The sequence below is a fragment of the Hydra viridissima genome, unplaced genomic scaffold (genome assembly GCF_058129835.1).
Source record: "Hydra viridissima isolate aposymbiotic clone 2 unplaced genomic scaffold, HvirCarnegie_v1 scaffold_3, whole genome shotgun sequence".
Lineage (NCBI taxonomy): Eukaryota > Metazoa > Cnidaria > Hydrozoa > Anthoathecata > Hydridae > Hydra > Hydra viridissima.
In genome coordinates, this window is record NW_028324302.1 from 16,357,637 (window position 1) to 16,384,862 (window position 27,226).

A 27,226-nucleotide genomic window follows, 5' to 3' on the forward strand; every position below is an offset into this window, starting at 1 on the left:
GTAAAATCTTTATTTGAGATTAGCATTTCATGAGGCGAAAAGTAAATGCTTCGACAATAAACTTTGCGTCTTCTAACACTATCTTCAGTGTAAACCTGAAGCTCATACAGTGACTGATCAGGTTTTCCAACTCCTTGAGTGTAGTTGTAGGCTTGAAAGATATTTTGAACAGACATCAGAGGCTGTTCATAATGATTTTTAATCATTCATGGAAAGGTTACAAGTCAACAAATTGAACAATTTACAACTCTAAGTAACTTCTCAAATGTGTTTTACATACAATTCAAGGCACAATATCTCACTTTTATATGTTTTTGATATAAAAGACAAGGGAAAAAAAGAATTAAAAAAATAATTAAAAGTATCTTTAGAGATGGGAAATTGATCTCGAGTATTTCTATAGTAACTTGAGAATTCGGAGAAAATTTACGTAAATGCAGAGTTATATTTTGAGTTTTTTATGATATTTTCAAAAAAACACTCCTCTCAGACTAGATAAAAAAAAACTTTTTTTCAAACTTTCAGGAAATACCGTGACATATAGAAAAAATATTGCTTTAGACTTTTTTTTAACAATTATTCAAGGGAAAGAAATACCTTCATGTGGTTTTTTTTTGAAGGTATTTGTCCTTACCAATCGTAAAACAACAAATATCAATTTTTAGTGAGATCCAGTTTTGGCAGACCGTTAAAACATTCTGTTCTTAACATCTTTACTTAATGATGAGTACCCTATCTTTTTCACACTCATCAAAATCTAATTACCATGTTGACAAAGTTGCGAGATAAGTGACTGTAACTAATGGTTACATATTTGGTAAATTGTTTTGCTCTATTTTATATGTTTGCTCAAATCTTTTGTTAGATGGAAAAATTAAAAAAGCATGAACAAATTTAAGAGCCAAAAAGCTAAGAATTTTGTCAAAATCAGTTAAGTTAAAAAAAAATCGAAGAATGATTTTAACCGCTTTATAAAATAAAAATCATTTTGCTACATTCCGCTTGAGACCAAGATAAAATAAAAAAGGCTGAGAGAAAGCACAACTAAAAATGTGGACTCGCAATTTATACTGGGCTGTTTAGTAGGTTTCAACAGTATGAGATCGCTTTTGATCATTTTTTATACTATAACGCAGTCCACCGAAAGGTTCGACACCAATTCCGGTTCATACTCTTACTTAAGTTGAAAAGTAGTCATGTCGCGAAATCATCACGAGATAAATTAAAATGAAACCCTCAGCTTTATAAATACCTTATCATATATATCGAAAGGAGAACTCTAGTATCATACTGAGTTAATATCACTTTTGTTTGTAATTAATCTACTACGTAACAACATGTTATTTAATGCTATTACCCATTCATTTAATGAGATATGCGAGACATGTAATTAATTAGCATTAAAGCGATTAGCGTGAAAGAGTCTCATGATGTTACATAATCAATTACTCATTAAACTTTAAAAAAAACTAATTAATGCTGAAAGTTATTCTGCGCTGAAAAGTATACTGCGCCCAAACCTAAGCTACTGTTGTAGTTGTTAGTAGGTAAGTTGCTAGCTATTACTATTTAGTTCCTTCTAGTTGCTTTTATCACCATTATAAATAGTTTTGTAACAACTATTTTTATGTTTTAGGAGCGATTTGCTGCATTAAAATCTATTTTAAAAAATCGATCAAGGTTTTATCAACCTCCTTTCTTCAAAATGCAACAAATGCGTTTACTTATAGATTGTGAGGAATTGACAGGGGGTTTTGCGTCTCTTATTGAGCATGTTGCAACGAAGTTTTCCTTGGTTGTTTGCAGGCATTGGTGTTTTCACGGCTCATGAATTCTATGTAAACAACCTGCAGCGTTTGGGGCCCTTTGCAAGTTTTCAGCTCTGGCAGCGAGTTTTCAGTTTTAATTACTTTAGCGCAAATATTACAAAAATTTTTAAGTAGAATATCGTCTTAATGAAGTCTCTGCTTATGATTTATTATGATTATGAACTTTAGCAGTATATATCGCCAAAGATATGTATTGGTATTAGTGCTGCTGGCTGTAGTAATTAATATAACATATGGATGGACTGTTTTGAAAAAAAAAGATTATAAACGTAGATATCTTTCCCCGTCAGGGATCGAAAAAGTCCGCAGATATTTAAGTAGAAAATATGTTGCATCGCGCAATAATACGGATCCAGTTAAAAAACATTATTTTTCAAACACCTGGGCAGTGCGTATAGACCCTCCGGACCACCATGTAGCAGATAGAATTGCAAAGAAACATGGTTTTATAAATATAGGAAAGGTAAGATAAGCAAATCAAAAACAAAAGCTTTAAATATCACCTGTTTCTTTTATTAGGTTTTTGAATTAATTTTGGTTATTACCAGTATAGAGTAACACAACCGTTTATTGGAAATATATTTCCCTAAATGTGTTTATTGTAAGTTATTATATCTAGGTAATTTAAAATATGACAATAGAAAATTATGAAAGAAACTAGTTGGTTTACATAATTTTCTTTAAGTCTAAATTTTTGAAGAGTAAAACACACAAAATTTTTTTTTTTTTTTTTTCACGTTCAATCTCTTTTTCCAAATATTTAGAAAAATAGAGTTCCATCATAAAAATTGTATTATAAATTGTAAATAATGGCAGATTTTAATTTAAGTCTTATAAACTATATGTTTCATTTTTAATTGTTTTTAAAAAAATTTGTGAATTAAATTGCAACTTGATAACTTTAAAAATTTAGTCAACAAATAATGCCCAAACAAATTTTGATCATAGAAATGGTGTTTGAAAAGAATTAATTACAATGAAGGAGATTAATTTTAATCACAATTTCCTTTTACATTCAATTTAGTGCTCTCTAGAGCTATTTTCATTTTCAGAAATAATAATATTTATTTTTGAAATAGTAAAACTTTATTAGAAGTTTCATGTTAATACTCTTCTTGTAAAGTTGTTTCTTTTAAATTTTCACTGACAAACATTTTGTAAACTACTGCTTTCATTAAAATTTCTAAACCAATGTTTTGTATTTTAAAAGTATTTTAGAAAAAAAAATTATAAAAATTTAAGGAAATTGTGTAAAAAACTGTTCTGGCATATTGAGGTGATTTTTTTTCAACTGAATAAGCCAGTTTATTATGGTGAATTTGGTCTTACAAGTACATAGTTAAAAAGTAGTGAACATAACATGAGGTGAGTATTTTTTCCCTTGTCTACCAATTTGTCTAAGAACATTCACTATATAACTTTATGAATTAATTTGTATTATAGGCTTTGTTCCCTGCTGACCTCACTAAATTTAGCTAATGGTAGCAGTTCTCTCATTTTAACAAAATACTAGAATTCACTGTTCAGTTAACTATACTGTGAAAATTAATATTTGATTTTGTGTACAGTTTATGTACTCAGTGTTATACTTACATTTTCAGAGTAGTTTTGCTAATATCATTTGGTACAGCTTTAAGTTAGCACTATTGAGTATAAACTGCAGCTTAATATTTTATAAAAATAATTTTTTTTGTTGATAATATTGAATCTTTTTAATCAAAACATGAAAAAGGTGTTTAATTTTATCTTTTGTTATACAAATTTCTTCAGAAAGTTTTAGTAATTAACTCTCTTGTTGGTCTTTCAGTAAATATTGGTAAAAAAATATTTAATATAAAATGCAACTTAAAAATTAGATAACTTAATGAGTAGTTATTCTTAATATGAATTACAGACATTGTCAGAACAGAATTTAGTCATTTTTTGAGAAAACTTTTTACTTTAGATGCAAATATTGTAACTTAGAGTAATTGTAGAAAACCTTTTATTCTGAGAATTTTTATTTGTAGAAAAATATACAAAAACAATACTTAAAAACAAAAACAAAACAAAAAAAAAGAAAAATCTTAGTCCAAACATTTTGCACTATACTTAAACTGTGTATACTTTATTTATACACAGTTTAAGTGTAATGTATATTTAAATAAATATATAGTATAGTTTCAATCTTCTTTCACAAATTTATTTCAATATTTAGCTGCTTTAATTACTTCTACATAGTGTTTTGACAATTCCACATTTGTTTTGATTATTGTGAATATTCATTTATGATTTAACAACTGCTAACAATTTTTTTACTGACCTATCTTTTTTTATCTAATAAAGTCCATAATTGCTGATTTAAATCATATATATATATATATATATATATATATATATATATATATATATATATATATATATATATATATATATATATGTTTTATTATTAAATTCAGTTTTACCAACACCATGACATCTCATGTCATGCAAAAAGCTTCTCCCATTGTTTGCCCTATCACAATTGTTGTACCCCATCAATTTTTTTTAAGTTAAACTTGGATTCATTGGATAAAAGAACTTTCTTTTAAAAAGATAGTGAAATTAAAAAATAATTCTTTGCAAAATTCCATTCTTCAGATGATTTTTTTTTTTTATAAAAATGGCTTCTTACTCAGTTAAACTCTACTTTATGAATTTTATGGTTCCTACTGCTGTAAAAGGAATATTTTTAATTTCTTGTATTTTTCTATGATAATTTCCTTGTTTGACATTTTAAAAAGTTTTCATTAAGTTTAAATCAAATATTTTTCTTTAAATGATGGACTTTTTGATGTAAAAAAAATTTTTTTTTCAAGAAATGTGATAAATTGCTAAAAATAATATAGTTGAAATGTAAAGTTATTAACAAAATGGGTATTTGATAAGTTTTATCAAGAACATTTGTTTTTATTGCAAATTATAACTAAAACATTGTATTACAATTAGTTTCTGTGGATGCAAATAAGCACCTGTCTAAGAAAAATAGAAAAAGTGTTATAGTAAACAAAGTTTTTTATATTTCCAATGAAAAATTTTAAACATAGTATTTCTATGATAAAAATTTAAAAAATATATTTTAGTTATTTTAACCCTTACTTATTCTAAAAACAAATTACAGCAGAATTAAACTCATAAAATGATAATTGACTTTAGTTCTGACTATATACTCTACTTAAGTTTGTATAGGCTTTTATTTAGAATTAGTGGTAGCATCATTAATTGTAGGTGAGAGGGCTTTTTCCCTTTAGATAGGAAATATTGAAGGCCATTATCATTTCAAGCATGAAGAAATAGGAGAGCGAGAGTTGGAAAAAGCAAAACACAAGACAGCCCTTCTTAATCTTGAAGATGAGGTATTTTAATTTGACTTTATTTTAACTTGCTTTTTCATACCTGTTTCAGTGTATCAAAAGGTTTTTACATATCTGTCTCAGTGTATCCATTGTAAATAGTATGAGGCACTGAGAACTAGCTTGAGAAACAGTTTGTCTGTCAATTTTGCAAATACTTCTAAAAAAAGTGTAGGAGAAGTGTTTGCAAAATTGAATTCGAATAGATTTATCTATTTATTTAGGTAAAATTTGCAGAGCAACAGAAAATATTAGAACGAGTTAAAAGAGATGGTATTCCAAATGATCCTTACTTCAAAGACATGTGGTATTTAGTAAGTGTTAATCTATTTTGAAAGATTTTAGTTAACCCATAAACTTTAATATAATCAAAAGAGTTTAAAAATAAAAACAACCTTAAATTATTCTCATTGTTTTTTTTTTTAAAGAAATTCTAACATGTGACAATTAAATATCTGGACAAACATTGTAGCTTCAATATGTATGTCTAACAATGTTTTATAATTTTATAATCCTACCTATTACGTTGCAAATTTAATCCTCCACAACATGCCATAGTCTTTATTTTTTCAGAACTTAGTTAAACATGTCTAAAAGCTTGAATAATCAAGAGGCACTCTAAAAATGAGTGTATGCTTTTGGATTTGCATCCGAAAGAGGACAAAATGTTTTTTGTTAGTCACTTTTGCATGTAAAATGTCCCAAAATCAATCATGTGCGATATGCTGCAAAGAAGGGAGAACAATATATTAGACCAGAATGTCTTAAGTGGTTGGACTGCAAGAAAAATGCCTAAGAAATAGATAAGCGCAAAGAAAAATCTGTTTGTAAGTAGGTGGTGTTTCACAGTGTAGCTTAGCCAAGAAATTCAATATTTCCCAGCAATATATATCCAAAATCGTCAATGGAAAGCATTTGTTATCGTAAAAAAAACAAAATGCCAAAAAGAACATCGGCTCAGTGGCTGTGCATCCTAGGTGCAAAAATTGGTTGAAATTTTTGGGAAAAAGTTGTTATGATTGATGATTGGTCATATTTTCCTTTAAGAAACACTGATATCTCTGGCAATGCAGGAATTATACTTCTAATTCTAATGCAACACCTAATGAAGTCAAGCTCAAAAGAAAAAGTAAATGTGAGTAAAAATTATTAGTTTGGATAACCTTGTCTGAGAAAAGTCCCAAAGCATTACATTGCTCTTTCTTGTCAAGCAGTCAACAAGGATGATCTGATCTAGCTTCTGCACACTATTCAAACAAAATGCAAGATTACCTAAAAGGCAAAAATATTGAATATGTGCCTAGAGACAAAAACCTTGCTAATAACAACGCCTGAATTGCTAATAACTGAATGCCTGAATTGCGTCCGATTTAATTTTTAGGATTGAAATTAAAAGATTGTATAAATGATGATGATGGTGTATGTAAATGGTTGACAAGCTGAAAATCTCCACCAACTAAGAAATTGAATTGAGTATTGTATGAAAAAAATCAACCAAAATCACATGCATAGACTTGGGGCGAGTAGTTTAACAAGAGTTGGCTGTTTGTTGAATAGGAATGATAAAATTTTTTCTTTTTAAAAAACAAGTTTCTTATTATTATGCTTTTTAAATTTATTAAATTGATAACTCCGTTCAACAGGTATTCATTTTCAAAGTTTGTCCAGATTTTTAGTTGTCACATGTGACATTGTTTAAAAAAAGCAATTGTTAATATCTGTTATTTTCTGTTAAAGCTCAATACAGGGCAGGCTAGTGGTCCTGCTGGTGTAGATATGAATGTTGTTCCAGTTTGGAAGAAAAATATAACTGGAAGAGGAATTGTGATATCTGTGCTTGATGATGGCAAGTGTGACCCTTTTTAAACTAATAAGTTTTGTTAAAATTTCTTTGTAAAACATAGAATTTTTTTTCTCCTCGTCAATCTTTTTGAAAATATTTCAGCAAATGAAAATGAAATGTTTATTTTTGTTTAATTTAGGTTTGGACTGGACTCATCCAGACTTAGAAGCAAACTATGTAAGCTTAATTTTTAATTCTAATTAAATAATTTTAATTCTGACTTTTTTCTTTTATTTTCTTCTCAACTTAAGTCTAATTTAACTTTATTTATCTATCTTAGTTTATTTTCAGTTTATTTTCAAGTCTAAGTACATGATTATTTTTGTAACTTTTGCTTTTTAATTTTTAATATTCATATTTCCAATATTTGTGCAACACTTGGTCAATTGATCATTTCAAAAATTTTTCCATTTAAGCTGCTTTTTTTTTTTTTTTTAAGGATCAAACTGCTAGTATTGACCTAAATGACAATGACAATGATCCTATGCCACGAGATAGTGATGCTGACAATTGGTATAAGTTGCAAAGTGTTTTCTTTTTTATTTAACTTATTATTTATGTATAAAACATATTTATTTAGAAACAGAGCAACTATAAAAAACTTTACAAGATTTTGGGCTAAAATGTTGTTAACTTTATTTACAGCAGCATTCAACAGATGTTGACTGTATATAATAGGATGGTTTTTAAACTTAAAGTTAAAAAAATCTTCTGACCCCCTACATTTTTTCTATTCAATAAATGAACATTATATTTGATTAGGCTTTCAACAAATATTTGCTTATAAAAATTGTGTCTAGGGATAGCCCATTGATTAATTTTCAAGCTCTTAGTTTTTAAAATAATAATCTTTTTAGTTAATAAATTTTCCGAAAAATATACTAAAATAGCATCAATTAATTTTCTGGTTAAAAAAATTGTGTTTTTCAAAGAAAATCAATGACTTTTAACCATTTAAAGAACTACCCTAACATACAACATTACCAAAAGGAAAAGTAGTTCAATTTTTGATATTTTGAAATTTCATGTGTATAGCTCATGAATTTTTCAAAATTTATCATAAGCTTATACAAGTTTCAAAAAAAAATCGGCATATTAGATTTTTTTAATTCTTTTTTCTAAACATTTTATTAAAAAAATTTTTATTAAAAATTCTTTGCAGTTTACTTTGTTGTTCTCTGTGACAGAAATTAAAATTTCATTGATGCTACCAAATGTTTATGCTCACTTTCCTTTTCTTTTTAACTCACTCATTAGTAATTGTGATTCTTGCACCATCTGGAACTGCTGTACATTTTTTTGTATCTGTCTTGCAAGTATTTTATAAAGGTTTTAAATGGGTTTTCTATATTAAAGCTGGTTTAAACCAGATTTGTATTCTTCAAAGCATGGATGGAACCATTGGAAAATAAAGTTAGATCCAGTCAATTCTCCTATATAATCAATACATTCTCCATCTGTGCAATCATTTTTGAGGAAAGGAACGTATTGGCAAAATTCCATTGAAACAAAAACTGCTACAAACCATGTCTAAACAACCATCAAAAAACTCATTCAAGTTTTAGGATTTTTTCATAATTTAAGCCAGTAATCAAACAACTGGTCCATCTCAGTTAAATTTCTTTAATTACTAAATAATATTGAATTATATTTTCAAGTGTGTTTTGGCATGGAATCCATTCTTCTAGTCAAATTAATCAACAAAAAACTAGTCTTTAGATGGTTCCATCATTTTTAAGAATATTTATTAACTGCACAATACAAATACACATACACAATTATGTCAATCACCAAAGTATTTGCCATTGGAGGTAACCATTTTTTTCCATTTAGTATAAAATATCTTTTTTAAAACTGCTAGAATTTTTTTCCACACAGTTATCAACTTTAATGCAACAATCTAAAATAAATTTTATTGGTTTAAAGTTGAAATTTGCAAAATTGTTGCAGAAGAGCATTTAACATCTCTTAATGAAATCTAGTTACAACTAATCAGGGAATAGTGTGTGTCATACTATAATGGAATCTTAGCTAAATTTCAAATAATTTTAGAAGTGTACAATATGACAAGTATCTTTATTTAGAATTGTATGTAAGTAATATTTGAATATTCTGTTTCTAGTCATGGTACTCGATGTGCAGGAGAGGCTGCTGCTATTGCAAACAATGGTATCTGTGGTACTGGAGTTGCATATAATGCTAAAATTGGAGGTTTCTATGATTACATTAAAGTTTTAACATAAGTAAAATCAAAAGCTTTTTGGGGTGATTATTGAGATCAAATTAACTTTTAATGAAGGTTCTTCAATTATTCATGAGATAGTGATTTAAGTACTTAAATTCAACCAATAAATTAATTGATTCTAAACTAACTTGTTTATACTAAATTTTGGTAATAAAAAGCTTTATTATGTTTATATTCTATTAATAATGTATTCAGGAGTACGTATGTTGGATGGTCAAGCAAAAATGTTAACGTTGAAAAATTGATATAGGAAAAAAATATAACACGTCATTTTACATTGTATAAAATGTCTGCAATATATAGGAAATGGTAATATAATAATATATTCAGGAGTACGTATGTTGGATGGTCAAGCAACTGATGCATTAGAAGCCAGTGCATTGGGATTTAGAGGAGATCATATTGATATATACATTAACTGCTGGGGCCCAAAAGATGATGGAAAAACCTTCGGGAAACCAGGACCAATGGCTGCAAAAGCATTAAGGCTTGGTGCTGAGCAAGTAAGAAGTTTTATTCAATATTTGTAATGAAGTGTTACACTATTGTTTTTTTTTACAGAGATTTACACAGAGATTTACCAGTGAAAAGAAATTTGCTTAACTTTAATTTAATTTTTCATTTATTTGTGCAAATATTTTAAAATCCAACCAACAAGTTTTAAGCTTTATTGAAAGTAGCATAAAGCAAAAAAAGGATTTTCTTTTATAATATAAAAATGAATAAAATTGCAACATAAATAAGGTTTAATAGATTCATGGTTATTTAAAGATTATTTTCATTTATGAAAAGGGAAGAAATCGATTGGGATCAATTTTTGTATGGGCAACTGGTAATGGTGGTTTAACAGATGATGACTGCAACTGCGATGGTTACACAACAAGTATATTTACAATATCCATAGGATGCATAGGAGATCATGGGTTGTCAGCTTATTATACAGAAAAATGCTCATCAACACTTGCTGTTACATTCAATGGTGCATCACACAAAGAGGGAAGGGAAAATAAAATGGTAAAAGAAAAAGTTTCTTAGCAAAAATAAAGAATTTGCTTTTCTTATCATACCCACGAAACTAATGAAAGAATGCTTTTCTTGGTTTTTCAAACCTTTAAAGTAGTAGTACTTTTCTAGGTCATTTAAAATAAACTTTTATTTATATTTTATTTATTTAATAAATAAACAGTTTAATTAAAATTTTTACAAAAAGGTATCAACATTTCTTATTAAAAAAGACATTGATACCAAATAAACAAATTACTAAATTTAGTTGAAAAAACATATGAGTTATTTAACATTTTTTTAATTTTTTACATCAAATAGTTTCTGTGTTGGTGGTTAAACTGTTTATATATTAAGTATGATTCTAGTTAATTTATGTCTAAAAAATTTCTTCCTTTTGTAACATTTAGGTGACAACAGATTTATACCATCAATGCACTGAAGAATTTAAAGGCACATCTGCCTCTGCACCATTAGCAGCTGGCATAATAGCTCTAACTTTGGAAGCAAAGTAAGATGTTCTTTTAAATGTGAAAAAGTGTTTTGTACTTAAAGTAACTTATAATATTAATAAAGTTATTTTGTTATGTTATTCATTACTTCTTTTATGGAACAAAAAAGCATGTCAAGTTGTGTTTAGAAGTTGTTTTTTTTAGTTACAGTGAATGTTTCAGTTTTTGAATGTTACCGTATTTTCTTGAAAAAGTGCCCTTTTTTTTTTACTTTCTTGTACTCTTTATGGGTGCTTATTCAAAGGAGTTTCCAGTCTAGAAAAATTCCTAGTTAGAGTTTAAATAGTCAAAGTGTTTTGTAGTTGTATGTAGTAAGATTTTCAACAAGATGCGGCGTGGTTTAAAGTCTCTATGTTCATCAAGTGGTACACAAAGGACAACTTTTTTAACAGGTGATGTATTCTTTTTGCGAGCTCTTAAACTAATTTTAACCTCTTTTCAAATTTTTTTTCTACCTTCTAAGTAGACTAGACTATTTGCTTTTATGCACACATCATGTTTAATGAGTTAGGTATAGTATCAAGGTTTTTTTTTAAATCAAGAAAATACGGTAACAGTGTAACAAGGCCTTTGTAAATTTTAAGGGTGTTCCATTTTTTAGTCCTTTGTTGACCTGGCGAGATGTTCAAGCACTGATTGTACAAACTGCACAAATAACATCTCCTGTAGATGAAGGTTGGAAAAGGAATGGTGCAGGTTATCATTACAATCATAAGTTTGGTTTTGGTAGACTTGATGCTGAAGCTATGGTAAATGCAGCATTAACATGGGTAAACTTGCCCCAACAGAGAAAATGTACCGCTGCAGCTGGTTTTGATCATCAGTATGTGATCTTTGTTTTTTTTTTACAGTGTAAAATCTTTAAATTAATTGTATCTTTGAAGTGCTTAGCTATCAATTATATCAGATATTAAAAATTATCTCAATTATATCAGATGTTACAAAATTATCTCATTTATTCTGATATTGAAAAATGAAACTGATATCTTTTAGAGATATTCCAAAAGGAGATTCATTACTTATCCAAATCCAAACAACAGAGTTTGAGTGTAGCATGGCACAAATTTTAAAACTTGAGCATGTCATATTAACAATTAGTTTTGTGCATCGTCGTCGTGGTGATGTTAGTATTGATTTGGTTTCTCCAAATGGTACGAGGAGTGAAATGCTGAGTCCTAGAAGATATGATGACTCTGATGAGGGCTTAGATGAGTGGAACTTTATGACAGTTTATAACTGGGGTAACGTAATCATTTTCAATAATAAGTTTTATTACAATATATATATTTAGTTTACTTTTAAAAAAAAAGAAAAATATTTTGTAAAGAAATCCTAATCAACTATATTTATAGGTGAAAACCCAAAGGGAACATGGCTTTTAAAAATTACTGATAACCCTAACCAAGATGATCCGATGAACTTGTTCAATAGTGATGCAAACGATGTTGAGACTTTAGAAGAGCAAGTGATTGATACTCAAACAAAACAAAACAAAGAACTATGGGAAAAAATGAGGCAAATTGTAAGTTAGTCCCAAATAAATTTAGTTGTCTTTCATTGATGCTATTGATAAACTCCAATCTGAGCTGAAGAATTAATTATTATTGATAGTAACTTGTTATGTAAAGTTGTAAATGGTTCTTTAAAATAAATTTTATTCTTTTTTTACTCACTTTCAGAATCCTAATTTTGATGTTCCTTATCCAACTGGCGTGCGAAAAGATAAAGTTGCCACTAAAAATGAAGATGTCTCTTCGCAAAATTTTGCTGGTTTCAAAACTGGAAGTGTGGATATAATAACAGATAAAATTGAGTATGACAGAAGTGATATTCCTGAAGTTACCAATGAAGATGATGAAAAACAGGATGAAAATAAGATCTCAGAAGGATCAAATAAGCAGTATGATAAATATGTTGTCCCTGTGAAGAAAGGAAAACTTGCAGTGTTTGATGAAAAGTACCAAAATCCCCTTGAAAATGATAATGAGAATGATGAAGATGTAAATAAATCTTTTGAATCAGAAGATCCTGTAGTTAGAGAAAAAAAAGATTTGCTTACAGAAGAAAAGAAAGAAATACTTAACTTTTACAACAAATTGAGGAACAAACGTAAAAAATACAGCTTTACAGGAAACAATGACGCAAAAATTAGTAAAAAAGTTCAAGTACAAGAGGAGACTGGAACTCAACGTGTTCAAGTTAATGCTGGATATGAAAATCCCAGAATATCTTGTGAAAGTGGAAGGAATGATTGTTCTGGAGTGCTTTTAAAATACTCTCTTACATTTTACGGCACAGAATAAGAGAATCATTCTTTAATTTGCTCGTAAATTCGTAATTGGCATAAAGATGTATGAAAAAAACATTAAAAAAATAGTTTTTTCAAGTTAAGCTGAGATGACTAATTTACCAATTAATCTTCAGCATTTTTTCATTTTAATCACGTGTTACTACTTTTATTGGCGGTTATCTCTAGTTGATCACTTGAAATGTTATAGTTATCAAATGATTTTAAATCTATTTTATATGTATTTGTGGTATTTGTCCACCTGTATTGATTACAATATTGTACATATTTATATATAATTTGCATATTTGTTTATAAGTTTTGTTTAGAGTTTTTAAATTGAAATAATGCAGATTTGTAAAATTCAAGTCAAATATTTTGCAACTCCAAAAAAAACGAAGTTTTCAAAACAACAACAAGTTTAAAATCGATAAGAATTTTTCAAAATTTGAACGTAACTATATTTTTATTTGTGATAGGGTTTTGTACTCAGGTTTGTTATGGCATTTTTTTTTACCGCATTTATGCTATATCTTTGAACAGTTTCATGCGCCGTGCACTGGTTTTTTTAAGTTAAACATTTTTAACACATAGCCATTTACGTCTTTTTTATTTATTTATGTATGGTAGTTAGAAAAATGTTTTGCTGTTATGTATGGTTAGAGAGTTAGAAAAATGCATAATTTAGTGTAGCCGGATGTTTGCCATGATTTGCTTCCGTTGTATAATGACTAAAGAGTACATGTTATTATAATGACTAAAGAGTACATGTTATTATAATGACTAAAGAGTACATGTTATTATAATGACTAAAGAGTACATGTTATTATAATGACTAAAGAGTACATGTTATTCGTGCACTTTTTTCTTTATCATTTAGTTTCTTGCATGTGCTTTAATTCTTTTCAAAAAAAAAATAATAATAATGAAAAGGAGTAAATTTCTTTAATTTTTGAAACGTTTGAAATGCTTTTAATCTAGTCCACAATTGACCTGGAGAGACGTTCAAGCACTTATTGTACACACCGCTCAAATAACTTCCCCAGTAGACGAAGGATGGAAAAGAAATGGCGCTGGCTTTCATTTCAATCACAAGTTTGGTTTTGGAAGATTAGATGCAAATGCTATGGTAAGCGCTGCTCAAAGTTGGAAAAACTTACCTGCACAAAGAAAATGCACAGCTGCTTCAGGATTTGACCATCAGTAAAAAAGATTTTATGTTTCTTTTTAGTTTTTGTTTTCCTCATATTTTTTTCAAATCTAAAAGTTATAATAAACATTTTTTTTTAAATTAACTTTTAATCTTCTTTCCCTAGAGACATCCCACGAGGTGATTCTTTATTTATTAACATACCCACGGTTGCATGTGAAAGCAGCTCAGCGCAAATTGCAAAAGTGGAACATGTAGTCTTGACAGTTAGTTTTGTTCACAGACGTAGGGGGGACGTCAGTATAGATTTAATTTCTCCAAAAGATACAAAAAGTCAAATGTTAAGTCCAAGACGGTATGATGATTCTGATGAGGGCTTAGATGAATGGAGTTTTATGACCGTTTATAACTGGGGTAAGTGCTTTCAAACATAAACATGTTCGTATGATTTTTATTCCACTCGTTAAGATACTTTGATAAACTGTGGTAGGCGAGGAGAGTTAATGCAAGTCTAAATTTTTCAACAGTATTTTTGGTTTAACAGGTGAAAACCCAAAAGGTATTTGGCGTTTAAAAATTACGGATAATCCAAATCAAGACGATGTTATGAATCTTTTTAATGGCGATAGTACAGACGATGTTGAGTCGCTTGAAGAGCGAGTCATCGACACCCAAACTCGGCAAAACAAAGCTGAATGGGAAAGAATGCGTAAAGAGGTGAACATGTTTGTTTTTAAAAATTAGTTTCTTTTTTTCTTTGTTTGCTTTAAGAATTGCGGTTTAAACGTTTTGTGAATAGAATAAGTTTCTGAACGTTGCGTTCTCTGAAATCTCTGAACGTTGTGTTCTAACGAAAAGTAAGTCTTAATAGCTAAGGCAGAATTTTATGTCGTATGAATAAACGTGGGTATGTTTTTGAAAAAATCGCCATATGCTCATGACAAAACTACATGGAAACAAAACGCCATGGAAACAAAACGCCAATTTGATGTTTTGATTTTCTTTAATAAACTATTGGTAACATTCCCTACTCATTTGAACCTACTCGAAAAAAGGATTGGTCAGCAGTGATGTTCAACCAATAATATTTTTGCTAATTTAAAAAGCCTGTTCATGCAATAGTAAAGCTGTAATCTTGATGACATCGCTAAGAAGTCATGAGAGAATGCTGTTTTAAGTTTTTCCTAAGGTTTTAAACCACTACTCTGGTTTTAAGCATAAAAAATTTGAAACGTCACTGTAGTGCTTTCTTAAAGTAAAAAAAAAGGGGCCTAAAGCTTCCAAATTCTTACTGTTGTGCAATCCACGAACAGGTGTAAAGTTCTTTAATTTGATGTCTTTTAATCTCATACTTTGGTATTTGTCTTTAAATAGCAAATTAATGAACAGACTCGCTTTGTTTTTTTATCTAAAAAAAAAAAAAATTAAATGAACAATTATTATGAATTACTTATTGATGATTATATTGGTGGATATTTCTGGTCAAAACAATAACTGAATATTGAATCGAAGAATCTCTAACGATGAGCAATGACGGTAATTAAATCATGACGGTGATATAACATATCATGACGGTATACATGACTGAGAAAAATAAAGTGTTACCATGACACAATGGCTTGAACGTGACTGGTGGTTTTTTCTACGGTACATAAATTTCTTTCTGTTTCTGTTTCTTATAGTTTGTAATTATTTTTTAAATTTTAAAGTTTGAATTGTTTTTTGTATTTTCATATATTTACGTTTAATTCGAAATTGTAGCTATTGGATTTTTACATTTAAAGAGAATATATAATTGAGCCCTCCTAACTATTGCTTTTTAGAATCCAAATTTTGATGTTCCCTACCCTAATGGAGTACGCAAAAATAAAGTTGCATTACAAAAAGGGATTAAAGAAACGTGGGTAAAATTTGAAAACAAAGACAGGATTCCCAATAATTCCAGTTATTTCTTCAAGCGAAAGAAAAAGGCTGTTATAAATAAGAACGAAAAAAATACTTTAAAAATCAGCAAGAAAGTACAAGTACAAGAAGAAGAGACAGGCACTCAGCGCGTTCAAGTCAATGCTGGCTACGAAAATCCTCGCATTGTTTGTCAAAACGTTTTCAATGATTGCTCTGGAGTTTTATTAAAATTTGTCCTCACTTTCTATGGCTCTGGCTGAAAGATGCCGAGATACTGACTTCTTGCAACACAAATTTTTTAGCAACTACTTTACGTTTTTTATACAAAAAAAAAATCCATCAAAATTTTTTTTTAAATGAAAAACTTTTTTGTGTTTAGTTTTTTTTTTTTTTTGCACACACACACACAAAATTAGAAAATTATGGGTGTCTTTAGTTGTATTCTTATTGCAACTTTAAGTATATACTTATATATAATTTTTCTCTGTTTTCTGTTAATGCTCTGGCAAGTTATTTTGTAATTCATCAAAAAAATCAAGCTTTATAGCCCATCTCAGCACTTGCTTAAGTTTGTTCGAGCCCCTAAATAACTAAAAGTATTTTCTATTGATGTTTGACACATCAATATTTCATGGAAAATTTTATTGAACATATATTCAAGCTTGATCATATTGACCATTTTACTACATTGATTTCATTACTCTAGAATCCGTACTTTGACGTACCGTATCCTACGGGCGTGCGCAAAGATAAAGTATCTGGATCAGCGGAAAAAAACGAGGACAATATGGTAGATACATCACAAAAACAAGCGATTGAAAGAATGCGATATAATCAAATTCCAGAAATCTATTTACAGAAAGACAATAGTACGAATATTTTTAACTCTGACCCTGGTGTTGGGTGGAAAAGAAATTCAATTAACACAAAATTTATGAACTCTCGGGGATATTCTAACGCTCGTAAGAGAAACTTTTTAACCGTTGGAGATTTTCTAAAAAAAAGTAAAAAGGTGCAAGTACAGCAAGAAGAAACAGGAACGCAAAGAGTTCAGGTAAATGCCGGCTACGAGAATCCCAGAATATCTTGCGAAAGCGGGTACACTACTTGTTCCGGAGTTTTAATAAATTACAAATTAACTTTTTACGGTACCGGTGAATAACAGCATTCCATATATATCTTTTTTTTTTTTTGTTATTGTTACACAAGTGTCAGTTAGGTTTTATAAATTTTACATAACAATCTATGTATATTCTGATTTCTAATGTCTTAATCACTGGAAATTATTTTCCTCTACTCCTTGAACACTATTACATCCATTGAACCCTTTATACTCCGTTAGTGGCGACGTCAGCATAAATTTCTTATTAGAATATCCATTTGCGTGATATTTTATTTTTTAATAAACTTATTTCAAAATCTACTATTTTTACTTGAATTTGTAACAAGTACGCTGGAGCTGCAGGTACATCGTACAAATAAAGTGTTAACACGCTTTATTGAAACACGGTATATCTAACTGAAGCATGTGCATCATTTTGAAGAATTATTAAAAGCAACTTTGAAAATTGAAAAGAACAACAGTAAAGTTTAGTAACTAAAGATTTATTTCAATAAAAAAAAGTTTATTCTCAGCTTTCGGCTGTCATAATTAAAGAATTTACATTATAATCCTTGAATAGACATCAAGTTATAAATATTTCTAAGTTTAATCACAGAATTAAAAAAGCATAAGCAAAAATTTATGATGAAGCTTACGCAACACTGAAAGTTTCTCAAACGAATAAAATTACGCTATATAGTTTAAAAACATAGTTAGCTCTTTTATAGGTTCGTAATAAAAAAATTACGCTAAATAGTTTAAAGACATAGTAAGCTCTTTTGTACGTATTTCATTTTTTAAAAGTATTAAGGTTTGTAATAAAAAATCTTTTTTGAAAGGTGCACACTTAATCCGTGCCAAAATAAACTTCTCCGAAATGATCTGGTAACTCGCATTGCATCTCGGTTGTTAAAATGGAGATATTCGGATGTTGTTTGTAGAGTGTATTGACACCTATCAATTAAAAATTGGTTTAAAATAATAAAATTGGTGTAATGAAATCGTGATTTTTGACTTTTTACGACAAATTAAAATGTTGTAAATCACTGATCTCAAAATAACTGGATACCAATATGGACTATCAAGATGACGGCGGTCAGAAACTAATTAACTTAGTAGGCACTTAAGTGCAATTTGTTTCCTTATTTTTTTCTTCTAAAAGATAGATGTACAGTTAGAGAGATAAGTTATCCGAACACAAAATTTTATTGTAAAAAATAAACTTTGGCAAGTTTATTCAAAAAAAAAAAACTTTTGATGAAAACTTATTCTGAAAGTAAATTTAGTAAAGATTTCAAATGAGAAAAACAAAATTACGTTAACTTTCTTTGCCCAAAATTTAATGATTCCTTAAGTCATGTTAAAATCTCGACGAAAGATGATTGACGAACATAAACGTTTCCTGTGTGAGCGCAAAACGACACCCAGAATTGAGCGACAAATTGCGAAGATGGTGCAGGAAAACTGATTTTGGAAGTCAAGTGAGCCTGTTTACTATTCGAAATCGATTGAAAGAGAGTGGATTTAAAGCAAGAGTTCCACGAAAGAAACCATTCCTTTCAAAAACCCATCGAGAGCGAAGACTTGCATTTGCTAAGCAATATGTAAACATGCCTTAATCATTCTGGAAGAAAGTTTTGTGGACTGACGAATCAAAATTTAATCTTGTAAAGTCCAATGGAGATAAAAATATGGAAAAAGGAAGGCGAAACATTCAAACTGAATTGCATTCGAGGAACAACGAAATTTGGTGGAGGCAATCTTAAGGTGTGGAGATCGATGACTTGGAATGGAACAGGAAAGCTGGAGTTTATTGATGGAATTATGGAATCTGAGGTGTATGTCAATATTCTCAATAAAAATCTTCTGGCCTCAAAAAATATTGCGAATGGGAAAACATTTATTTTTCAACAAAATATTGATCCCAAGCAAATTTCAAAGATAGCAAAGGAGTTTTTCATCCAGAAGCAGATTAAGTACTTGAAAGCCGGTGCACAATGTATTAAAAAGAAAGAAGAGCTGAAGATCTTGCTCCAAGAACTTGGGCTCAAACTGATTCAAATACGACAAAGAAGTTAGTTGAATCAATGCAAAATCAACTCGCAGAAGTCATTAAAGTCAATAGCGGCCCAACTCGATACTAAAAAGTCAAAAATTAGCTATTTGGAGAAATTTCGATCTCAAAAACCTTGTTCGAATGCTTATTCAACTTTGAAAATTTGTTGAATTTTGGGCAAAGAAAGTTAACACAACTTTGTTTTTGTTATCTTGATAAAATTTGTTTTTAGAATAATCATAAAAGTAATTCGATCGAAATTGAACTTTAATTGAATTAAAAATATACACACATACACACACATATACATACATACATACATACATACATACATACATACATACATACATACATACATACATACATACATACATACATACACGCACCATTTAGTTCTAAATCACCTAATGCTATGTACAAGAAGGTTAAAAACATGCAAGGTAAGCATACCCGAAATGTACAAACGTTGCATGAACGCTGAGCGCTGAGATAACTGGCTTAAAATTTAAAAAACACTATCCAGTTAACATGTTGAGGTCATTTTTATAAACTTATTTCACCGCTTAGCAGAGATTCAATCTTGACTGCTCTAGTTCCACAGCTATATTTTTGTAATTTCAAATGCCTCTTCGGGCCTCTCTATACCCTCCCTAGAGATTGTCAAGCATTAAGAATAATATATTGAACTGCAGACTTACTTAGTGGCGTTGCAAACAACGTAAGAATATAGATGTTTTCTTCAAGAACACCATATTCAAGCAGCGTTTCTACAGCTAAAGCAATGTAATCTTCGCTTACTAAAAAATTAAAAGCATAATCATAACATTAACAAACGCGTACATACAGATACAGAAACACGCGCACACACGCACACACACACATACACACGCACACAAATCTTACACAAGAGCGGATACATGAGTAGTACTTTTCTTTTATGAATATCGTTAGGAAACCTGGCATAGATAACCTAAAGAAATAAAATAGATAACCTTCACATAAACTAGTTTTCCAGTGTTTCTTTCAGGCATATCTTCGGGGTTGAGGGGAATCACCCCTTAGGAGTAGATCCAGTTTGCCTTTTTAAATTGGCCAAATTTATACCCTTCGGGTATAAATTTGGCCAATAAATTGATGGTGAAAAATGAATTATCATTTTGTGAAATTTGAAATTGAATTAAAAGGAAGGTATGATTTGAATTTACGCCATTGAAGATTTTGCTGCATAACCCAACTATTAACATATGATCATTGGATAATGATGCTTCAAGTACTTTAGCTACTTTTACTACTACTTCAAGAAAGATTTGTGAGAAGCATGTCTCACTTTAGCCATAATGAGCTAATTCACTTTCAAGATCTTAATTGACTGTATCTTTATGGGTGATGTATCTTTTTTAGCAACTGTGATGTTTCTTCTGGATTTATAAGTGATGAGGAAAAAAACTTCGGTAGGCATAGTGTTGGTATTGAACCAGAGTTCAATGTTTTTTAATATTATTTTAAGGAAATAAATCAGGGAGGTAGTACAAATAATCAGGGAGGTAGTACAAATAAACAGAAATCGCTTTTCTATTTGGGCTCCTCAAACTGCAATCTACAATGCGATCTTTCAATATTGGATTAATCCAGCGTTTTCCTGTTTGAGGTGTCAAAGTTTTATTGCTGGAAGCAGAAACATTAAGTATTAAAATTCCTTCATGTTTTCTAAAATTAAAATTATTGCAACCAAAAAGAAGAATTGACACATTTCAAGTAATCAGTATAAAATTGGTAAGATAAAAAAAAACTGCAACTGGCCTGACTTACTCTTGTATTTTACAAACGAATCTTTGAATTTTAGTTAGTAAATTAAAAACTTTTATTTCTAAATTGTTTTAAAAAAATAGTTAACATAAGAAACAGATACACTTCTTAGCACTTGAATATTATTTGACATTAATCAACAAATGTAATTAAAACTCTTTTTTATTTACATTTGTAAACTGGTCCTTCGAAAAATTATTTTTTGTATTTTTCACAACCTATAAGAACTCACTGATTTCTTGCTTAGCTGATTGCATCGATTTTTGTGTATCCGACTAGTAAAAACACACTTTTTGAAGTAATTTCTGTTGCGGGTTCAACCAGAGCGGCTAAGCCTTGACTGCAAAATCAGACAAAACATTAAATATTTACCTCCTAAAGCGAAGAATCTTTTATCGCTGCTGCCTATTACTTTTGTTCTTTCACTATCATATCTCAATGAAATTTTTACATCTTACATCCATTATTGGTATATGCAGTCTCACACTGAGACCTTGGATCTTATTTTTCGAATTTTGTTTAGATTGATAGCTTAACCTTAACTATATACGTGAAAAATGTTTTCGGGCATTTCGTATTCTAATTTTCTTTAAAAAAAAAAAAGACTAATGATTTGTAATTATTATGAATTGTTAGTATGATACAGGAAACAAAATAATATAGCAAAAGAATATCATTTATGTTTGTGAATGTATTTACTACTGAAATTGTCATACTTTAATGTGTAAAAGTTTCCGGCCACATAAAGACGCATGTACCTCGTAGAATGTTTACATTTAGTTCATGGAAGGTCATAAGAATACAAACTTCTCGTGAAATTGCTTCACTATTATTGATAGGTAAATCGACCGTGAACGGATATTATTGCAAAAAATCGTTGTGCAAATGGTTTAAAAGATCGTCCACGTAAACTACAAAAAGCATCTAAAAAGTAGATCGTATCATTAAACTCAAATCAACTGCGAACGTCAAGAAAACTGCTACCAAAATAGCACGCAAGCTAATGGATGAAAACTTAGCTCTTGGTACTGTACCATGAAGACTACGTGTCGTGGGATTTTTTCGTCGTATAGGTATTAAAAAACCATTAATCAGTAAAAAGAATAAGAAGTCCCGATTACAATTTTTCAAAAATCGTCTTAAATGGACAATCAAAGATTGGAAAAAAGTAGCGAATCTAAATTTAATCTTTTTGGAAGTGATGGTAGACAACTTGTACGATATCCTGTTGAGACAAGAAATGATGTTTGGTACCAAATTCCAACTGTAAAACACGGTGGAGGAATTGTGATAGTTTGAGGATTTCTTTCTGCACAAGGTGTCGGTCCATTGGTCGAGATCAACGGAAATATGAACGGAGCGACTTACAAAGATATTAAAAAAAAAAAAAAAATTTTCATTTGCTGAAGAAACAATGCCGCAGAATTGGAGACTTCAGCAGGATGACTCCAAACAAACATCCAAATTGTTAAAGTGGTTTTCTGCTTCAAAAGTGAGTTTTAAGCTTAATTTCAATCACCGGGACTTGAACCTAAAAGAATACTTATGGGAAATGCTAGATCGCCAAGTTTGGAAGGATGTATATTCAAATCATACCGCATCATTCACATCATTTAAGAAAGATTGGAATAAAGTTCGATCTGCTTATATTAATCGATTGAGTCAATACCACATCGTTGTGCGGCCGTTTCGTTGCAAATGGTATGGCTACAAAATACTAAAATAACAATTTAAATTTAAGTCTGTTATAGATCATCTGGGCTAAAAACTTTTCTTATAGTACAAAATGGCCAGAAACTTTAAATTCAATAATTATAGTAACAAATACATTTATAAACATAAATAATATTCTTTTGCCTTAACATTTTGTTTCCTAAATCTCATCGCAGCATCTCATGATAATTGCAAACCGTTAGCCTTTTTTAAAAAATACATTTAATGGAATTTTGGGTGGAAAAAAGAAGTTGAGAAACAAAAAAATAAATCTGAACTTTGAAATCTTTTCAGCTTTCATAAGAAAAAAAAAAAGATGTTCTAATAACAACTTGAAAATAAGCTTACAAATCCCTGTATTTTAGAGTGACCTTTTTGTTTGCATATTTGTCATTATTTTTTAAAATATAAGTAAATTACTTTTTGAACTGACAAGTTAACTTTTATAGGGAGGAAAGGTGCCTATGATGGCATATTTAACTTTAATGCTTCACTGATTCATTACCTGAAAACTTAAAAAATAATTTTTGACATGGGTGCAATCCTTCTAGCTTGCAGAATAATAATGAACCTCAGAATTTTTACTATTATGCTTTTTTTATAACTTTATACCATTAAATAAAAAATTACAAGTATGCCATCATAGGCAACTAACTGCTCCTATGATGGCACACTTTAAAAAAATTAGACAACCAAGAATTATTTTTGTTTTTCATTTATGGAAACACAACTTATCTGAAAAACAAAATTAAAAATAAATATTTGTTCAATAAGCATAGTTCACATATAAATTTTTTCTACTTCTATTTATGCCTGCACATAAACAATGACACCAAGATCTACATTTTTGACAACAAATCCATGGTTCTTTAGAGCAAGACAGCGGATAAAGTTCATCACAATACAGACATGCTGCATCAGATTCAAAATCAACTTCATTATTAATTGCTTTAATCTCCTCACTGCAGTATATTTCTTCAACTATCATATTTCTTTCTGTTTTTCCAACAAATTTTTCCTTTTCTTTACAATCTTTTTCTTTTGCCTTATCCTTTAATTCTTGGATATCTGGTGTGGTATTCAGAGGTCCAGTTTTTCCATGTTTTCATGCCCTTTTAAACTCAGTTTTAGGGGTTGCTAAAGGCACCAGAGACAACTAGATTTTAGCCCTTGCATTGAAACGGAAGATTCAATGCAGATGGAAGCTTCTAATGGAGGAGAATTCATTTCCAAATGTGTTGGTTTCTCAAACTCTTGTATGTCATCTTTGCTCTTAGCCTGAGCACCTTTTTCTGTTGTTAATGATGATGCAAATAACCAATCTTCAAAAACATTTGGATTGAAGGGATATATTCCAGTTTTGGCAAAAGCATGCACAGCGTTGGCTGATGTAGCACATTTTAAATATGCATTGTTAAAAAGACAAGCTACCTAAAAAAGTGTCAAAACTCAACCTGGATGCTGTCTTAGCCATGCCTGAATCTCTTGATCATAATATATTTGTAATGGACTGAAAAATCCAACATCAAGTGGTTGGACACAGTGATGTACTCACTGTGTCCAACCACTTGTGTGCAGGAAAACAAAATAGTACAATGCCATTTTCTTTTGCATATTCCAAAACTGTCAAGCTTTTATGACTACTATAGCCATCTAACAGAAGGAGTTTTTGTTATTTTTTGATGCATTAGAGCAGTGCACAAAATGTTAAAGACATTTTAAGAAAATCTCACCTGTCATCCACCCTTTTTCCTGGCAAAATGCTTTACTGCCTATTGGAGCATAATCCATCATTTCATTTTTTAAATCTTTTTCATGGAAAAATAAAGATTGGTGGCACAAATATTACTACCACATTCATACAACATACTACAGTCAAGTACTGACCACATTCAGCATTACTCAGTGCCCCTATTTATTTTCACCCTTTAGTAGCCAATATTTTTTGGCTACTAAAGGGTGAAAAGTACTTAAGCCTGATTTGTCAACATTGTATATGGTTTCAGGAGTAAATTTATATTGTACCATTATTGGAGATAATTTGATAAAATAACAGTTAATGTTTTTATTAAAAGCTTGTGCAAAAGCAAATGATGTATTTTATGATGTTCTCAATGAGATTTGTGGATTACATTTTAAATATCCACTTAACCATTTTTTACCAGCCATTTTAAAATCTTGAATAAAACTATGTTCGATACAATTCTTTTTTCGCTATTTCAAACACCAGTTGCCTTAGATCTTTAGTGGGTAAACCAAAAAACCTTGTCTCCATATCCATGAAGTGTATACTTAATTCATCTTTTAAGGCATGACTTAGTATTGTTCTATGACCTCCTAAATTTACCTATGCCATCATAGGCAACTCCTCAGTATGCCATCATAGGAAAAAGTCATCATATGAAAACAACCTGTATCAACCTTATTCTAATAAATATACAAAGCCTGCAGATCAAATGCATAAAAATTTTGTTTGTGTATGATGCATAATAAAATCATAATCCTAAATATATGAGGGCATTAAAACTACAACACCACATGCGAAAATTTTTGTTTGTTGATTACAAAAACACTATTTATGCCAGAGGGACGAATTTTCACCAGAATTAATGAATTACTAATATACACGTTGGTTTAATCACTTATGCACTAAAACCAATATTTTTGGAAATATGACCAGTATGCCATCATAGGCTCCATGCCATCATAGGCACCTTTCCCCTACATCTTATACATTTTTTTCTATATATTTAATGTTATACACAGTATATAAAGTAGGTCCATTAAACTATCCTCCCTGCAACCCCAAATACCTTAAAATTTTAGCATAGGAAGGTGCCTGAAAGAAACACTAATAAAGGCATAGAATAAAATGATAGTCAAAATGCATAACAAAATCTCAATTAAAAAGGAAATCTAATATAGGAAATAAGAATTGAAATTCATTAAAGTTTTCTTTTCAATTATACCTTATATTTGAAAGATTCTTCATCTTTAGTCATTAGAATCTTTCCAATGTGTATCCCTCGACAACAATCTCGTAAACCTTTTTCCATTGCCTCCCCTAAACAAAAAAATTGGGTATTTATTTTACTCTTAATGAACTAACTAAATAACTTTCTAAAAACTGATAAAGAATCATTCAGGATATTGACTTTAAATCAAGTGGGGTAATACCGCTTCTGATTATGCTGACTCCACATATTCCTTTGAAAAACTCACAACCAACATACTGTTCACCTTAAGTAATGTTAATAGAAATTCTTTTAAAATTCAAAATAAAATATTATCTAACATAATACACTACTTAACAATATTTCATAAATTATAATCCACTTTGTTAAAACTATTAAAAACATAAAAATTTATTTTTTTTGTAAACTCCAGGAAAAGAAATTGTTTAAACTGAAGGTCGTTATAAATTTAAAAAATACATATTTATAAATATAAAGTATCCAAAATTAAAAAACTCACAGGAATGGGTTGTAACACTACACTCTTTAAAAGGAAGTTGATTAAGCCCTTCCTCAACAACCAAACGAATCTAAAAATAAAATACATAAATTCCAGACATTGCAGTAACAGCTGTAACATACCAAAAATACAAGTTATATACAACATCAGTATAGCAAAAAATAAGTAGATGAATTATATTATAAATATCAGAATTTGCTTACTAGTCGATCAGCTGAGAAAATAAAATCAGATCTTGAGGAAGTTCTAAAAAGTAAAAAAAATATTTGACTATAAAAATGTTCTCAGATTTGTGATTCTAAAGCTATTTAAAAACTATATATTTTACTTGTCTCTTAAAACTGTCTGAAGCTCTTTGATTTGCTTATTTATCTTCATGATAACAAACTTCCCATGAGATGGGACATCAACTTTTGCACACTTGCTGTTAGACCTACCATCATTTCTATGTAAGCAGCAATAAGAATCTTTCAATTCAACTGTTTCTTCTGTTGATGTTTCTATTATCTCATTAAGTTTTTCACTTTCTTCAACAACCATCTTTTCAAAAATTTTATCGGCACTAAAACTAAATTGATGCTGCTTTGCTCTGTGTAATAAGTTATATTTTATGTTACTTAAGTAAAAGGATTTGCATATAATAAATTAATATTTGCTTGATTGGATAGAAATCAGCAGTTATTTGTTTCTAAAATAAAATCCTAAATTATTTGATTTATGTAGAAAATTTATTTTTCTTCACAGAAATGCCTTTTGTTAAACTTAGTTGCTATCCATCAAGTATAAAATATAAAATGGCATAAAAGTATTATGATTATGTTTTTAAAATCAAGTATAAAAAACCTTTTTTTTACTTCTTAAATTTGCATAATATAAAAGATGGTAACCAAAATAAAAACACCAAAGAAAATAATTTGAAGCAGAATGAAGA

The 27,226-nt window shown here is 29.5% G+C and overlaps 2 protein-coding genes across 2 annotated transcripts; one reads left to right on the forward strand and one right to left on the reverse strand.

Annotated features, from left to right (window-relative positions):
- The first annotated feature begins 1,836 nt into the window (after positions 1-1,836).
- Positions 1,837-16,556, forward strand: LOC145202202 (PC3-like endoprotease variant B). The gene is made up of 18 exons (XM_090082048.1): positions 1,837-2,292; positions 5,099-5,203; positions 5,425-5,514; positions 6,938-7,046; positions 7,183-7,220; positions 7,483-7,556; positions 9,166-9,254; positions 9,619-9,791; positions 10,081-10,302; positions 10,701-10,801; positions 11,404-11,625; positions 11,796-12,043; positions 12,155-12,324; positions 12,482-13,104; positions 14,071-14,292; positions 14,406-14,653; positions 14,784-14,956; positions 16,063-16,556. The coding sequence occupies exons 1-18, from the start codon at positions 1,981-1,983 to the stop codon at positions 16,402-16,404; spliced, it is 3,561 nt and encodes a 1,186-aa protein (XP_089938174.1). The 5' UTR covers positions 1,837-1,980; the 3' UTR covers positions 16,405-16,556.
- Positions 16,557-17,733: 1,177 nt separating this feature from the next.
- Positions 17,734-27,158, reverse strand: LOC145180216 (uracil phosphoribosyltransferase homolog). Its single transcript, XM_090082546.1, has 8 exons — positions 26,624-27,158; positions 26,499-26,541; positions 26,296-26,365; positions 25,999-26,061; positions 25,791-25,885; positions 20,206-20,272; positions 20,001-20,099; positions 17,734-18,200 (listed from the first exon to the last, which is right to left on the reverse strand). Exons 1-8 carry the CDS (start codon positions 26,833-26,835, stop codon positions 18,094-18,096), a joined length of 756 nt encoding a protein of 251 aa, XP_089938672.1. The 5' UTR covers positions 26,836-27,158; the 3' UTR covers positions 17,734-18,093.
- Between the last annotated feature and the right edge of the window lie 68 nt (positions 27,159-27,226).